The following is a 15,839-nucleotide window of genomic DNA, read 5'->3' as shown; positions in this document are numbered from 1 at the left end:
GTGATATGAGGAATTTGAGAAACAAGACAGAGTATCATAGGTGAAGAGAGGGAAAAATGAAGATGAAACCAGAAAGGGAGACAAACCATAAGATACTCTTAATCTCAGGAAACAAACTGAAGGTTGTTGGAGGGGAGGGGGTTGGAGGGATGGGGCAGCTAAGTGATGGAAACTGGGGAAGGGTATGTGCTATGGTGAGTGCTGTGAACTATGTAATACTGACGATTCACAGACCTGTACCCCTGAAACAAATAACATTATTTGTAACATTAATAACATTAACATTATGTTAATAAAAATAATACTAATAAATGGGGCATATATACACAATGGAAAATTACTCAGCCATGAGGAAGATAACCTCCCATGAGCAACAACATGAACAGACCCTAAGCACATTACACTATGCAACGTAAGTCAGAGAAAGAACTATACTATACTATAGAGTATATAGAACTATACGTACTATAGAGTATCAGTTACATGTGGAATCTAAAAAGTTAAATCTATAAAATTAAAAAGGCGGTTAAAAAGGCGTGGGGTGGGGAGATAAGAGTGATGGTGTTTGGGGCACCCAGGTGGCTCAGTTGGTTAAGCAACTGACTCTTGATCTCAGCTCAAATCATGATCTCAGGGTCTTGGAGACTGAGCCATGCATCAGGGTCCACCCTCAGCATGGCCTCTACTTGAGATTCTTTCCCTCTGCCCCTCATCTCCCTCCCATCTCACCTGTGCCCTCTCTCTTGTTCTAAAATAAATAAATTTTTTTTTAAAAGTGATGGTGTTTAACAGTACAAACTTGTAATGAAAAGTAAATAAGCCATAGAGCTCTAATGCAGTCTAATGAATATAGACAGTAATATTGTACTATAATTATGTGGTAAATATTGCTACAACAGCAATCATATTACAATATACAAATGTATTAAAGTAACATCTGTTGAGTGTCCAACTCTTGATTTTTGGCTCAGGCATGATCTCAGGGCTGTGAGATCAAGCCCCACATGGATCCTGCTTGAGATTCTCTCTCCTCTTCTCCCTCTGCCCCTCCCCCCTTCTCCTCTCTAAAAAAAAAAAAGAAAGGAATGTCCTTGAATTCTTGATAATTCTTTCAAAAAGTAAAGCCAATTTTCTCTTTCCTTGAATGTGATCTGTAATTAATGACATGCTTTTTAAGAAGACAATGTGGCAGAAGTTGATGGTGTGTAACTTCCACAACTAAATCATCAAAGGCTTTGCCACTTCCATCTTGCCTTCTTTTGGATTACTCACCCAGGGGGAAGTCTACCACCATGTCCTGAGGAACTCAAGCAGCCTGTGGAGAGCCTACTCAGAGAGGAACTGTGACCGCCTACCAAGAACCAGCATCAACATCCCAGTTACATGAGTGAGCCCTCTTGGAAATATCCTCCAGCCCCACACGCCTTCAAGACACTGAATCCTTCACGGACATCTCTGAGCTAAGCCACTCCCAAAGAAACAGAAATAGTAAGTATCCAATTGTCGTTTTAAGTCACTCCATTTTGAAGTAATTTGTTGTGCAACAACACAAAACTAACACAGCCTATCACATCCTAGAACCAAATTTTATCTACAACAGAAACTAAAAATAGCTCACTTCAGTTTAATACCATGATTTGCCCACATGTTAATAAAATTTCAAATTTTCCTTCCTCATACACTAAGTACTGTTCCTTTTTTAATTCTCCCAAATCGCTTCATGCTATTCCATAATATTCATCAGTTTCTAAGTTAATTTTAAGAAACAGCAACCAAAGCAGACTTCATGGTCAGGAAGGACTGTTCTGAATAACTTTATTTTTTGAAAAGCAACTATACTAGGTCCTGAGTGGAGAACCATGCCCTTGAGGTATGAAATAATCTATTTTTCTCAACTCAACTTTTTCCCCTGGCTCTGAAGGTTACAGGCCAGTGGGAGATTTGGAAAGTTTCTCCTTTACCTCTGTGAGGGATCCACAAGCCACACCACCATGCAGGGCTTCATCCAATGCAGAAAGGGTTGTGGCTAAGAACGCTGGGGAGAGAGAAGCAGACGTCTGCATCTTCATCCCATAAGCCTGAACAAGAAAAAGAAGATGTTCTTTTCAATCTCCATTTCTATTAAAAACCAGAAACCCACTCCAAACCTCAGTTTCTAGCAGCTGGAATCCCAATCCATCTCTCTTTTCCTCAAACATTTATTTGTTAAATGAATATTTAGTCCATGCCAGAGACTATGCCAGAATATGGGGATATGACAGGAGACAGAGGCCCTGCCCTCACAGTACCTATGGTCACCCAGCAGTTGAAATTAGGACTGGAAACCAGGCAATTACAATACAGTTATCAGAGACACCATGACAGGGAAAGTGGACTCACAGAGACAGTATATACCTCATCTATGAATTCTGTGATCCAAGAAGAGTTCAGGAGGAGCTGGATGTCTGAGCTATAATGTGAAATAGCTGTTAAGCAAAGGAAATACACATATTCCTGCCAAAGAGACAGAACACATAAAGAAAGGGAGAAAATGGAAACTAATTAAAAACTACAAAAAATAAAAAGTGAGAATGGTTGAAAGATGGAGTGTGGTCACAGTGGGGCCAATGATGGGGCTGGAGAAATAAGCAGGGGCCAAATCACGAAAGAGCCTTGTTGAAGTCTGGGGTCAATGTGGAGAGTAAGAAGGAATGGCATGCTCAAGTTATCTTTTCAAACCAAGGTTGGTCTGTGAAGAATAGATTGAAGGTAGCTATGGTAGCCTGAGAAATGGACCCCCAAGAAATGTCTGCATCAAATCCTTGGAACCTGTGAATGTTACCTTCTTCTGAAAAGGGGCCTTTAAAATGTGATTAATGTGATTACATACCTAGCAATGTTTAAGAACGCTTACCTCTATAATTTCTAACATTAAAAATTACTATTTTATTAAATTGCCCAAATAAACTGAGATCAAGCCATAGAAGAGTAACTATTCCTTCCTTCCTTCCTTCCTTCCTTCCTTCCTTCATTTTCAACAAATACTGAGTACTTAATGCATGCCATATACTATGATAAACTCTGGGAACAGAAACAGAGACAGTTTCTAACCACTTCCAGTTTACAACTTAATAAATCTATATATCAAATTCAAGGTCCTTCTGCTTCTGTGAAGAAGTAGGAAAACTAGCATATTAATATTTGTAAGCCACAAATGTCCCCACTTCTCTCCAATCTCACCTATTAAATTCTTAGATCATTTAAACCATAGATTATCACATTTTTCTAAGGCTATACTCAGGTAAATAAAAGAAAAGAAAAACTACAGAAAAAGTCATCTGGTATGCATCTGATTTAGAAATGCCTGAATATTATCTACAATATATCATCAGGCTATTGCCTGGTAGATAGGCTTGGAGACATTTTATCAAACATATAAAGGCTGCCCAATCTGTCAACATTAAAGTACTTCCTTGCCACTATAAGAGCACTAATCACTAGAATAATAGAATTAGGGGCGCCTGGGTGGCTCAGTGGGTTAAGCCGCTGCCTTCAGCTCGGGTCATGATCTCAGGGTCCTGGGATCGAGCCCCGTATCGGGCTCTCTGCTCAGCAGGGAGCCTGCTTCCCTCCCTCTCTCTCTCTCTGCCTGCCTCTCTGTCTACTTGTGATCTCTCTCTGTCAAATAAATAAATAAAATATTTTTTAAAAAAAAGAATAATAGAATTAGTGACACATATAAAAAAGACTAAAATGAAGGAACAGGATAAGATATGATAGTATGTATACAATATCAGAAATGATGGTATGTATATAAATGAAACAAAAAGGAGTATTTTGGTATGCCACTCCACCAGTTTTTCTTCTATGGTGGTGGCTGCTGCTTCTCAGACGCATCATTATTTAATCTGATTTTAAAGTGTTGGCTTCACTCAGGACTTGGTCTTGGATATGCTTATCTCATTGTCTTATTTACACTAATGACTCCCAAACGCATACTGCTACAACAGTATGTATGCGTTGTATAGCAGATCCATGTATTGAACTGCCTGCTTCGTATCTCCACTCAATGTTTCATAAGCCCCTTACATTCAGCAAGTACCAAATTAAATGCATGATCTGCCTCCATCAAGTCTGATCCTTTTTCCAGCATTCCTTATCCCAGGAAGTGGCACTACCCAGTTTCCCAAAGCAAAAAATCAAGGACTCATCTGTCACTTTCCTGTATTTCACCACCACCCACTGGCAAACAATCACCAATGCTACTCATTCTGCCTCCTAAATATCTCTCAGAACAACTCACATAATGCTATCTGCACTGACACCATATGAAAAACGCTTGTCACAACCACTTTCTGTCTGGAATATAGGAGTAGATACCTAAGTGGTCTTCACCAATATTTTCCTGCTCCTTTCCAATCACTTATCTGTGTTCAAGACTGAGTTGTGGGGGGGTTTTTCTCATTAAATTTTTGTCTTAATGGGTCTCAAAATTCTATAACAGATTTTTGGTCACATTTTCATTAAAACGTACTGATTTTTAAAAATTAATAACTTAAAACAGCCTCACACAAAAAAAAACACATATGGTCCACAAAACATTCTCCTTTCCTTCTGAAGGTTTTATGATGCACTGTTATCAATAACTAGTCTTTTACTATTAATTGGCCAATTGACACAAACAGTTTCGAGACCATTCTTCCACCACTGATTAAGACTGGACTGGCAGGTACTAGGGATAATACTCATTTAGCCTTCTGAGCTTTCTGGGCAGACTTGGTGACCTTGTCAGCTCCAGCTGCCTTCTTGACCACTGCTCTGATTACACCCATAGCAACCATCTGTCTTACATCACCAATAGTAAAATGGTCCAGAGGAGGATGACGAAGTTCTTAACACGAACAGGCTTGCCAGGAACCATATCAACGATGGCAGCATCACCAGATTTCAAGAACTTGGAACCATCTTCCAGCTTTTTTCCATAATGAGCAAAGGTGACCACCATGCCAGGTTTAAGAACACCAGTCTCTACTCGGCCCACAAGGACAGTACCAATACCACCAATTTTATAGATATTCTGGAGAGGCAAACACAAGGGCTTGTGGTTCCAGAAATGCAATCCAGAGCTTCAGGCAATGTGGTTCCACTGGCACTCCCATCTTTTTTTTTTTTTTTAGTTCAATTTCTTTTTTTTTTTTTAATTTTTTATTTTTTTATAAACATATACTGTATTTTTATCCCCAGGAGTACAAGTCTATGAATTGCCAGGTTTACACACTTCACAGCACTCACCATAGCACATACCCTCCCCAATGTCCATAACCCCATCCCCTTCTCCCAAGCCCCCCTCCCCCCAGTGACCCTCAGTTTGTTTTGTGAGATTAAGAGTCACTTATGGTTTGTCTTCCTCCTGGTCCCATCTTGTTTCATTTATTCTTCTCCTACCCCCCAACCCTCCACGTTGCATCTCAAATTCCTCATATCAGGGAGATCATATGACAGTTGTCTTTCTCCGATTGACTTATTTCACTAAGCATGATACCCTCTAGTTCTATCCACGTCGTTGCAAATGGCAAGATTTCATTTCTTTTGATGGCTGCATAGTATTCATATATATATATATATATATATATATATATTCATATATATATATATATATGAATACTATATATATTCATATATATATATACATATGTATATATATATATATATATATATATATATTCACACACCACATCTTCTTTTCCATTCATCTGTTGATGGACATCTAGGTTCTTTCCATAGTTTGGCTATTGCAGACATTGCTGCTATAAACATTCGGGTGCACATGCCCCTTCGGATCACTGTGTTTGTATCTTTAGGGTAAATACCCAGTAATGCAATTGCTGGATCATAGGGTAGTTCTATTTTCAACTTTTTGAGGAACTTCCATGCTGTTTTCCAGAGTGATTGCACCAACAGTGCATTCCCACCAACAGTGTAGGAAGGTTCCCCTTTCTCTGCATCCTTGCCAGCATCTGTCATTTCCTGACTTGTTAATTTTAGCCATTTTGACTGGTATGAGGTGGTTATCTCATTGTGGTTTTGATTTGTATTTCCCTGATGCCGAGTGATGTGGGGCACTTTTTCATGTGTCTGTTGGCCATCTGGATGTCTTCTTTGCAGAAATGTCTGTTCATGTCTTCTGCCCATTTCTTGATTGGATTACTTGTTCTTTGGATGTTGAGTTTGCTAAGTTCTTTATAGATTTTGGACACTAGCCCTTTATCTGATATGTCATTTGCAAATATCTTCTCCTATTCTGTCAGTTATCTTTTGGTTTTGTTAACTGTTTCCTTTGCTGTGCAAAAGCTTTTGATCTTGATGAAATCCCAATAGTTCATTTTTGCCCTTGCTTCCCTTGCCTTTGGCGATGTTCCTAGGAAGACGTTGCTGCGGCTGAGGTCGTAGAGGTTGATGCCTGTGTTCTCCTCAAGGATTTTTTTTTTTTTAAGATTTTATTTATTTATTTGACAGAGAGAGATTACAAGTAGGCAGAGAGGCAGGTAGAGAGAGAGAGGAGGAAGCAGGCTCCCTGCTGAGCAGAGAGCCCGATGCGGGACTCGATCCCAGGACCCTGAGATCATGACCTGAGCCGAAGGCAGCGGCTTAACCCACTGAGCCACCCAGGCGCCCTCCTCAAGGATTTTGATGGATTCTTTTCTCACATTGAGGTTCTTCATCCATTTTGAGTCTATTTTCGTGTGTGGTGTAAGGAAATGGTCCAATTTCATTTTTCTGCATGGCATTCCCATCTTTAGGGTGAACTTCCATCCTTTGAACCGAGGCATGTCGGCACTTGGCTCCAGCATATTGTTACCATTCCAACAAGAAATAGCCACAAATGCTACTATGTCGGGGTTGTAGTCAATTTTCTTAATGTAGGTGCTGACTTCCCCAACGATTTCCTCATATCTCTTCTGGCTGTAGCGTGGCTTAGTGGAATCCATTTTGTTAACCAACAATTAGCTGTTTTACACCCAGTGTGTAAGCTAGAAGGGCTTGTTCATGGATCTGCCCACTCTTGGAAACACCTGCTTCAAATTCACCAACAACCAGGCGCCTGGGTGGCTCAGTTGGTTGATCAACTGTCTTCAACTCAGGTCATGATTCTGGAGTCCTGGGATTGAGTACTGCATCGGGCTCCCTGCTCAGCGGGGGATCTGCTTCTCCCTCTCTAACCTTCCCCCTCTCACGCTCACTCTCTCTCATTCTCTCTCTCTCAAATAAATAAACAAAATCTTCTAAAAAAAATTTACCAACAGTAGCAGCAACAATCAGGACAGCACAGTCAGCCTGAGATGTGCAGGAATCTTGTTTTTTTATAAAGTCTCTGTGTAAGACTGAGCTTTTAAAAACACAGATCATACCCTTTTAGGACTTTTTATTGCTCTCAGAATAAAGTTCAAAATCCTTTACATGTCTGCAGGCCCCATGATCTGACTGCTGCTTGCTTCTCTGACTTCATCTCTGAGGTCAATCTGCTCCTCGCCGCTTTGTTCATCACATCAGCCTGATGTTACTGCCGGGAAGTGCCATCCTCCCTCTCTCACAGGGCCTTTACACATCCTGGTCCCCCGGCCTACAGACTCCTCCATGCTCACCTTCTTCCTGACTTTGCCTATCTCTCCCCTATCCATCATCCTTCAGGTTTTAGCTAAAGTGTCACTTCCTAGTGAGAGCCCTTCCTAACCCTGGAACTAAGTAACGAACCCTGTTAATAAGTTTCAGAGTTTTTCATACTTTTCCTTGGTAGGACTTATCATTACTACAAATAACTGTTTATGTACTTATATGTGTAATGTCTGACTTCTCCCACTGTATGCTGCATGAGGGCAGAATGTTACCACGTTCACTACAAGATCCCCAGGACCTAACAAGAGTACCTGCTACATGGCTGGCCCTCAATAAATATCAGTTAAAGGAATATATCAATGAACAAAAATATATTCCCTAGAAAAATGTACTGAAGCTAAGCCAATGTTTACAGCAAGACTCAAATCTAGAGACTGCTACAGAAGTGAACATACAACAAAGGAGAAAGACGGTTTCTAGAGAAGGCATCTGGAATGGTACTGATACCTTGGCTGAAATGGTAGCAGAAGTGGAGACGAAAGGTGAATTTCCTGCCCATGCTCTCTTTAATTCTCTAACTAGAAATACGCCATATATGTTGACCAAACAGAATGACACATGCCAAACTGAAACACTTTCTTGGTGCTTTACGAGCTTCAAAATAGTAACAAGTTAATTGAACCTAGTCATAGCATCATCACTTACTATTTTAGCTCTCCTCCTTCTCCCATAAAACAAAGTGAGCTGTTCAAGGCTTGGAGGTCAATGACAAAGCTAAGAAAGTGCCAATACCTGTCTCCAATTCTAATTCTTCTGACTACTCTGCCTATGAGGTATTTTCTTAGATCACAAGATAAATCCGAACAAAAGAAAATACTTCATCTATTCATTAATTTCACGAATTTCAAATGACACTAACATCCCTTCCTTCGTACTTCATAGAATTGAACTCCACTTTTTTGCTCAGTGGTCAACAAATTTCAATATAAGATGCAAGGTAAGGAATCTATAATTCACCTAAATAAATACATTTATAAAGCACTAAGCAGACTTCCAGGCACTCTTATTCTGGGAAAACAAGATCTTTTCTACCATGCACTAAATCTACATGTTGAAAAACTGAAGTTATGAGACAGAAAGTATAAAATAATTGTACCACTTGACAAGGATTTGTTATAAAAGACTTTAACTCTTCTCAAGGGTGAGCGAAGTTTTTGGGTGTCTAGGTGGCTCAGTTGGTTAAGCAGCTGCCTTCAACTCAGGTCATGATCTCAGAGTCCTGGGATCGAGCCCCACTCAGGCTCTGTATTCCACAATGAGTCTGCTTCTGCCTCTCCCTCTGTCCTTCTCCCCAGCTCATGCTTGTTCTCCCTCTCTCTCTGTCTCTTCTCTCTCTCTCTCTCTCAAATAAATAAAATCTTTAAAAAAAAAAAAAAAAAGAGTGAGCAAAGTTTTTAAGTATTATCTAATCAATAAGCAAGTAGAAACCCCATATGTGTACTTTATGATGTAGAGTGATGATTATAAAAGTTAGTATTTACAGAGATAGGAACATTCTAAAATTAGGAGCATATTATAGTTTAACATGAGGTCCACAAATTCTACCCAAACAAAAGACACAGATGTCCTTTTGAAATATCACTATTAGCTACAGGGGGGAAAAAAACTTCCTGTTGCTTCCTCGTTCCCATAATTAGGAACTGTCTCCCATGAGTTTATATACTACATAAATTTTTTACATATTCTCATTAAAGGACTAACTTAATGGTGTGAGTTAATATTTTTGAGGTGTTCATCTCTATTTTTACATTTGCCTGATCCCAAATAGAATTGTATTTTTTTTTTAAGATTTATTTATTTGAGAGAGGCAGATGGAGTGAGAGGCTCAAGCAGACTCCACACTGAGAGTGGAGCCCAACACAGTGGCTCAGTCTCATGACCCTGAGCTCATGACCTGAGCCAAAACCAAGAGCTGGTTGCTTAACCAACTGTGTCCCCCAGGCAGTCCCCAAAAAAGATTTCCAATGAGATTAAGAATCGTCTCAAAAATCATAACCAAATCATAAAAAAATACATACATACATATATATATATATATATATATATATATATATACCGTTTGCATCTGTGGGGCACAGGCCCTGCTGACCATACATAGAAGTTCATGGACACCTCTATAACTAAGGCCGGTCATCTTCATAAGCTCCAGTGGGGAAAGACATAAAAAGTCCTAAAGAGACATAAAATGACTATTAAAACATGTATGTGCAACAAAGATACTGGAATTAAAAAGAAACTTTTAATGGACACTATCTACGTATAGATAAAGCATAATTTGTTGTAGATCACAGATTTATATGTTTCTTATAGTATTGCCCCCTATATACCTTAACTGAAAGATATGATGCCATAAACTTACCTTCTAACCCTCCAATTTAGCTAGCATATATCAGAGGACACATCAGGTGACATCACATAGCAGCAGCCTCCAACCCAGGTATATAAGAACACTGCCCTGTGCTGGAGTTTGGGCACAGACACCAGAAAGTGCAGGTTGAAACAGATTTCTTACTAAGCTATGAGATCCTTCAGAGGAAGTATTTAATCATTGAGACGATATAACGGACTATGGAATGAAATATTAAGTCTCATACTTTTAAGAGTGTTTTCAAGTATGAACATGAGGATAATTAAATATATAAGAGGAACCAAAAACACCATTAACACACAAAGCAATTTTTTTTTAATTGTAGCATACTCTGAAAATCTGTCTTTTTTTTTTTTTTAAGATTTTATTTATTTATTTTACAGAGAGAAATCACAAGTAGATGGAGAGGCAGGCAGAGAGAGAGAGAGAGAGAGGGAAGCAGGCTCCCCGCCGAGCAGAGAGCCCGATGCGGGGCTCGATCCCAGGACCCCGAGATCATGACCCAAGCCGAAGGCAGCGGCTTAACCCACTGAGCCACCCAGGCGCCCCTGAAAATCTGTCTTATTAAGAATTAAATCTTAGGGCGCCTGGGTGGCTCAGGTCATGATCTCAGGATCCTGGGATCGAGTCCCGTATCAGGCTCTCTGCTCGGCAGGGAGCCTGCTTCCCTCTCTCTCTCTCTCTGCCTGCCTCTCTGCCTACTGTGATCTCGCTCTGTCAAATAAATAAATAAAATCTTTAAAAAAAAAAAAAAAGAATTAAATCTTAACATAAAACCTTATTTAACCCAAGAGGGATCTGCTTCACTATTGTACTTAAAAATGCAACATCTGGGGTGCCTGAGTGGCTCAGTGGGTTAAGTCTCTGCCTTCAGCTCCAGTCACGATCTCGGGGTCCTGGGATCAAGCCCTGCATCGGGCTCTCTGCTCAGCGGGGAGCCTGCTTCCCCCTCTTTCTCTTTCTGCCTACTTGTGATCTCTCTCTCTCTCTATTAAATAATAAATAAAATCTTTATTAAAAAAATGCAACATCTGCTCTATCCATTTCTCTCATTCAGTGATAGGAAAATTATCCTCTTGCTTGCAAGAGATATTATCCATTTTTAATACCATCTCCTCATCTAAGTCCTATTTATTACGTCACTGCAAAGTTTCTCTCAAGTGGATGAAACTTCTCTAGGATCCCAAATAAATGGCATGAGTATACTTAACAGTATGCTATAAGCATTCTCCCCTGACCCAAAATGAATACATAGTGGAATCTGGATAAATGAAATCACATTTGAAAATACAATGTGGGGCGCCTGGGTGGCTCAGTGGGTTAAGCCGCTGCCTTCGGCTCGGGTCATGATCTCGGGGTCCTGGGATGGAGCCCCGCATCGGGCTCTCTGCTCAGCAGGGAGCCTGCTTCCTCCTCTCTCTCTGCCTGCCTCTCTGCCTGCTTGTGGTCTCTGCCTGTCAAATAAATAAATAAAATCTTAAAAAAAAAAAAAATACAATGTTAGTGGCCTTTTACTTTATATTATTATTTTTTTAAGATTTTATTTATTTATTTGACAGAGAGAGACACAGCATGATGTAGAGTGATGATTATACAAGTTAGTATTACAGAGACAGGAACATTCTAAAATTAGGAGCATATTATAATTTAACCATGAGAGGGAACACAAGCAAAGGGAGTATGAGAGGGAGAAGTAGGCTCCCCGCGGAGCAGGGAGCCCAATGTGGGCCTCAATCCCAGGACCCTGGGATCATGACCTGAGTCGAAGGCAGACGCCCAACATCTGAGCCACCCAGGCATCCCATAGCCTGTTATTTTAAAATTAGCCTCTGGAGAAGCACTGTCATTTATCTTTTTTTTTTTTTTTAAAGTTAGATTTTCATATTTCAGGCTTATTTTGGAGTTATTAACATATATCTATAATTAATTTGTACTTAAAGTTTCTCCAAGAGAAAAAGTACATAAATTTTACCTGACAGGTAACAATCTGATATCTATTCAGACGGTCACACAGCTCTTGTGGTAATCCCACTCGTCTGAGTTTCTTGCCACCCATGCCTAAGGACCTGATGCAGATGCAGCAGGAAAAGGACCCTGAAAAGAACTGGAAAAGGGCATAATCAATATTAAATAGTCCATCCAAAACACACTACAAAATAAAAAACTCTTCAAGCTTTTCCAGATGCAAAATGAAATGTATAGTACTTAAAATATTACTGATAAAATAAAGAACGGCTACAGAATCTTTCTAAAGGTCTACCAAACATCCACACAGAGAAACACAACAACATAAAAATGTGCATCTCACACAATTCTTTGGTATTTCTTACATTAATATAAGGACACCACTTCTCATTTGTATAGCATCTTAAGATTTTCAGTGCATTTATAAATTTTATTTGGATACGTAATTAATCCTCAAGGCGTATTTCCAAGCACTCCTTAGAAAGCCTTTACTTTCACTGCACTGTAACAACAATAAATTTACTGTACACCTACTAGGTACCAGATACTGTTCCAGAGCTTTACATAAACTATCACGTTTAATCTTCTCAACAGCCCTATAAGAAAGTCTGATTAAGGGGCGCCTGGGTGGCTCAGTGGGTTAAGCCTCTGCCTTCGGCTCAGGTCATGATCCCAGGGTCCTGGGATCGAGCCCCGCATCGGGCTCTCTGCTCAGCGGGGAGCCTGCTTCCTTCTCTCTCTCTGTCTGCCTCTCTGCCTGCTTGTGATCTCTCTCTGTCAAATAAATAAATAAATAAAATTTAAAAAAAAAAAAAAAAAAAAAAAAAAAAAAAAAAGAAAGTCTGATTAATTATCCAGTTTTTACATACAAGAACATCAAAGATTAGAAATGTTAGCTATTCCATTGTCATCAGAAAAAGTTAATGGTGGGTCCAAAATTTCAACTCAGGAAGTCTGACTCTAAGATGACTCTAACCCATCTTAACCATTTCACCCTACTACAAGCCCATAATCATATTTAACTTCTTTTTCTACGAGGCAGAGCGAACCTCTGATTCAAATGAGGTTTTATTATTTTAGGTCTTATTTACAAACTGAAATTGTCTTTATTGTATGAGCTGCTCACATTCTCACAGGCAATTAAATTTCACTCTTGTTGTTGAATCTCACTGGGGCTAAAAGAGACTCATGAAATATTTGCCTTCAGAGAACTAGAACACAATCACTGTGATTGCTTTCATAATGCATACAAAGGAGAGGCTGTGTTATCTCACTGAGATGGCAAGATGTCCTTTGAGTAGAGAAGAAAGAGAAACTCTTCATCATGCCAGGCAATAAAGCAATATAGTTATCAGAAAAGGAGTAACAGTCTGGAACAAAATCACATAGTACTGATAATGTAGATACCAGTTTATTTCCAGTATCATGGCCCAAATTTCTACAAAACATCTAAATCCTCTGAATCAAATGAACTCTCTCCCTCCCTTTCTCTCCCTCTTCTTCCTTTCTCTCTCTCTCTCTCTCTCTCTCTCACACACACACACACACACCTCCCAAACACAAAATACATTCCTCTCATTCTCCAGTGGGAGTTTGTCAGTATTGAGTTGTTTCCCAAATAGTTTATCAAGTGATATCTGCTGTATCATTTCCTAGTGTCTTTACAGATCAGATAGTTCTGGGCAATAACACCATTTAAACCGATAAATTCAATCAAAAAGGAGAACCCAAACTTCCTGGCCTTTTACAATAACCAACTCTGCTATCTCAGTTTCATAAGGGCCACTCCCATCATCATATCCATATGGCCTCCGGTTAGTCCTTGACTATCAAAAAAAAAAAAAAAAATCCATTCATTTGCTCCTTCTACAGATACTTCTTAATCACACACTCTGTGAGTCCTGGGGTACAAGAATCATCTAAGCATATTCCCTACCCTTTGGGAACACGCGGTAAAAGATGAAGAGATGTATACACAAATAATTATAGTCGTGCAGTAAGTATTGTCATTGATTTTTAAATGTGCTATGGAAGCTGACAGAAGCACCAAACTGGTCTGCAAGGGTCAGGTCAGTACCACCCTCCTGCCAGAGGTAGCTACCTGAAAATTTGCTCCAACCCTGTCACTGTCCACCTTTAAAACTACCCATGAGGGGCGACTGGGTGGCTCAGTGGGTTGAAGCCTCTGCCTTCAGCTCAGGTCATGATCCCAGGGTTCTGGGATCAAGTCCCACACCCCGCTCTCTGCTCAGCAGGAAACCTGCTTTCTCCTCTCTCTCTCTGCCTGCCTCTCAGCCTACTTGTGATCTCTGTCTGTCAAATAAATAAATAAAATATTAAAAAAAAAAAAAAAAAACCACCCTTGAGACCATTAGACCCCGGGATAAATTCCACACTTCTTAAGATCGCATAAAGACCCTTCATCAACTGGTCTCTCACTTCCCTCTCATTCATGTATCTGATTGCAAGGCCCAGATCCCCGCTTTCCTGGCAGCTACTTCATCTCCTGGTGTCTGTGCTTCCTCATCTGTAAAACAAAGGTAATTCAAATATCTACCTCATAAGAATGTAGTGGAAGGTTAAGGGATTTGGTGCCTGACACACAGAGCTATCAATCCAGGCAGCAAAACATCATTTGTCGCCTCACTTATCGGCTTTCCAGCCACGAGAGATTGGTACGTTGCACAAAAGTCAGTTAGCCCTGACTCCTTGTCTTTCCTCCACAAAGCCTGCCCCCAACTCACTCTCTTCCTCTCCAATGTCTCATATTTTGTACATATTTGTTGGATAATCCTATTAACGTATTATTACAGCTTGCGTGCTTGTTTCTTCCACCAGAGACTTAAATTCCTGCTGTGTACGTGCGTTGCCTGCACCTGTGAACAGGAGTGAGGGAAGCAATTCCATCCTGAAGGCTGAAACCCTCCCTCCCAAAAAAGTAAAAATCCTCACGTAAGATGGTCAATGAAAACTGTTACGTAACGATAATAGCTCATATTTATTGAGCCCTTATTACGTGCCAAGTACTGTTCCAAGAGCTTCGGTCTGATGTTTTCCCTCACTTTTCAGACTAAGGATACTGAGGTATTGAGTTGAAAAATTTGTGTATAGTCTATCGGCGGGCAAATGGTTGAGTCCGCATTCCAAACCAGAGATCGAACTCCTCGCTTTTAACTACGTCTTCTTCAACACCACCAGAAGGCGAGCAGACCCTAAACTTCGCTTAATGATGGACTCCCCTGCCGAGACCCCAAACAGCATAAAGAGGCGAAAATGTCACCCGAATTCCCTAAAAATAACTTTTGCCAACAAGGAGCAGTTTCCCAGCATCTCCCACAAAAGAAAGCCAGAAGCCCCCAGATCAGCGGCGGGGTTCCTGTTAAGATACCTATAGGCTTAGGGGGAGTGTACTGGACCAAAGAGAGATTCACCCCCTACCCCGAAATCAGCAACACAGAGAGGGGCCCAGAGAAGGAGAAGAAAATATTGAGCGCACCCCATTTCCCCACAAACGCCCCCCCCCCCCCCCGCATGAAACTTTCCAGTACCGGGTCTGTAGCATCCAACTTTCAAAGTTTCCCCCACCCCTCACAGTTCCCCGCGGAAAGCGCCGCAAAGCAACAACGCAAATGCTGACTGGGTCATCGCTCTGGCGAAATATCCAATCAGAGGTAGGAAGAGAGCCCCAGGTTGGCTCCCCTGCTTTCTGGGAATTGTAGTTCTCACGACAATCAGTTAATGAGTTCCAGTCAGTTTCTCGTTACAGTGGTTATCAACCTTGCTTGGAATTGTCTATTTTCTTTGTTTTGTCACTACATTTATAAAATGTGTAATGGACCAGAGAGACATGTTA

The 15,839-nt window shown here is 40.4% G+C and overlaps 1 protein-coding gene across 3 annotated transcripts in view; it reads right to left on the bottom strand.

The window, feature by feature from the left end:
- Window positions 1-15,607, bottom strand: part of RAD51B (RAD51 paralog B) — a 683,490-nt gene extending 667,883 nt beyond the window's left edge. For all 3 annotated transcript variants that reach the window (XM_059182417.1, XM_059182416.1, XM_059182418.1), the window contains exons 1-4: window positions 15,535-15,607; window positions 11,994-12,125; window positions 9,710-9,823; window positions 1,962-2,078 (exon numbers count right to left, since the gene is read on the bottom strand). In XM_059182417.1, the coding sequence (XP_059038400.1) occupies window positions 1,962-2,078; window positions 9,710-9,823; window positions 11,994-12,077 (315 nt within the window). In that variant the 5' untranslated portion in view covers window positions 12,078-12,125; window positions 15,535-15,607. The remainder of the gene's footprint in view (window positions 1-1,961; window positions 2,079-9,709; window positions 9,824-11,993; window positions 12,126-15,534) is intronic.
- Between the last annotated feature and the right edge of the window lie 232 nt (window positions 15,608-15,839).

This window comes from Mustela lutreola, chromosome 7, assembly GCF_030435805.1.
Source record: "Mustela lutreola isolate mMusLut2 chromosome 7, mMusLut2.pri, whole genome shotgun sequence".
Lineage (NCBI taxonomy): Eukaryota > Metazoa > Chordata > Mammalia > Carnivora > Mustelidae > Mustela > Mustela lutreola.
Note: the sequence above shows the minus strand (reverse complement) of the source record. Positions and strands in the feature narration are given on the sequence as shown.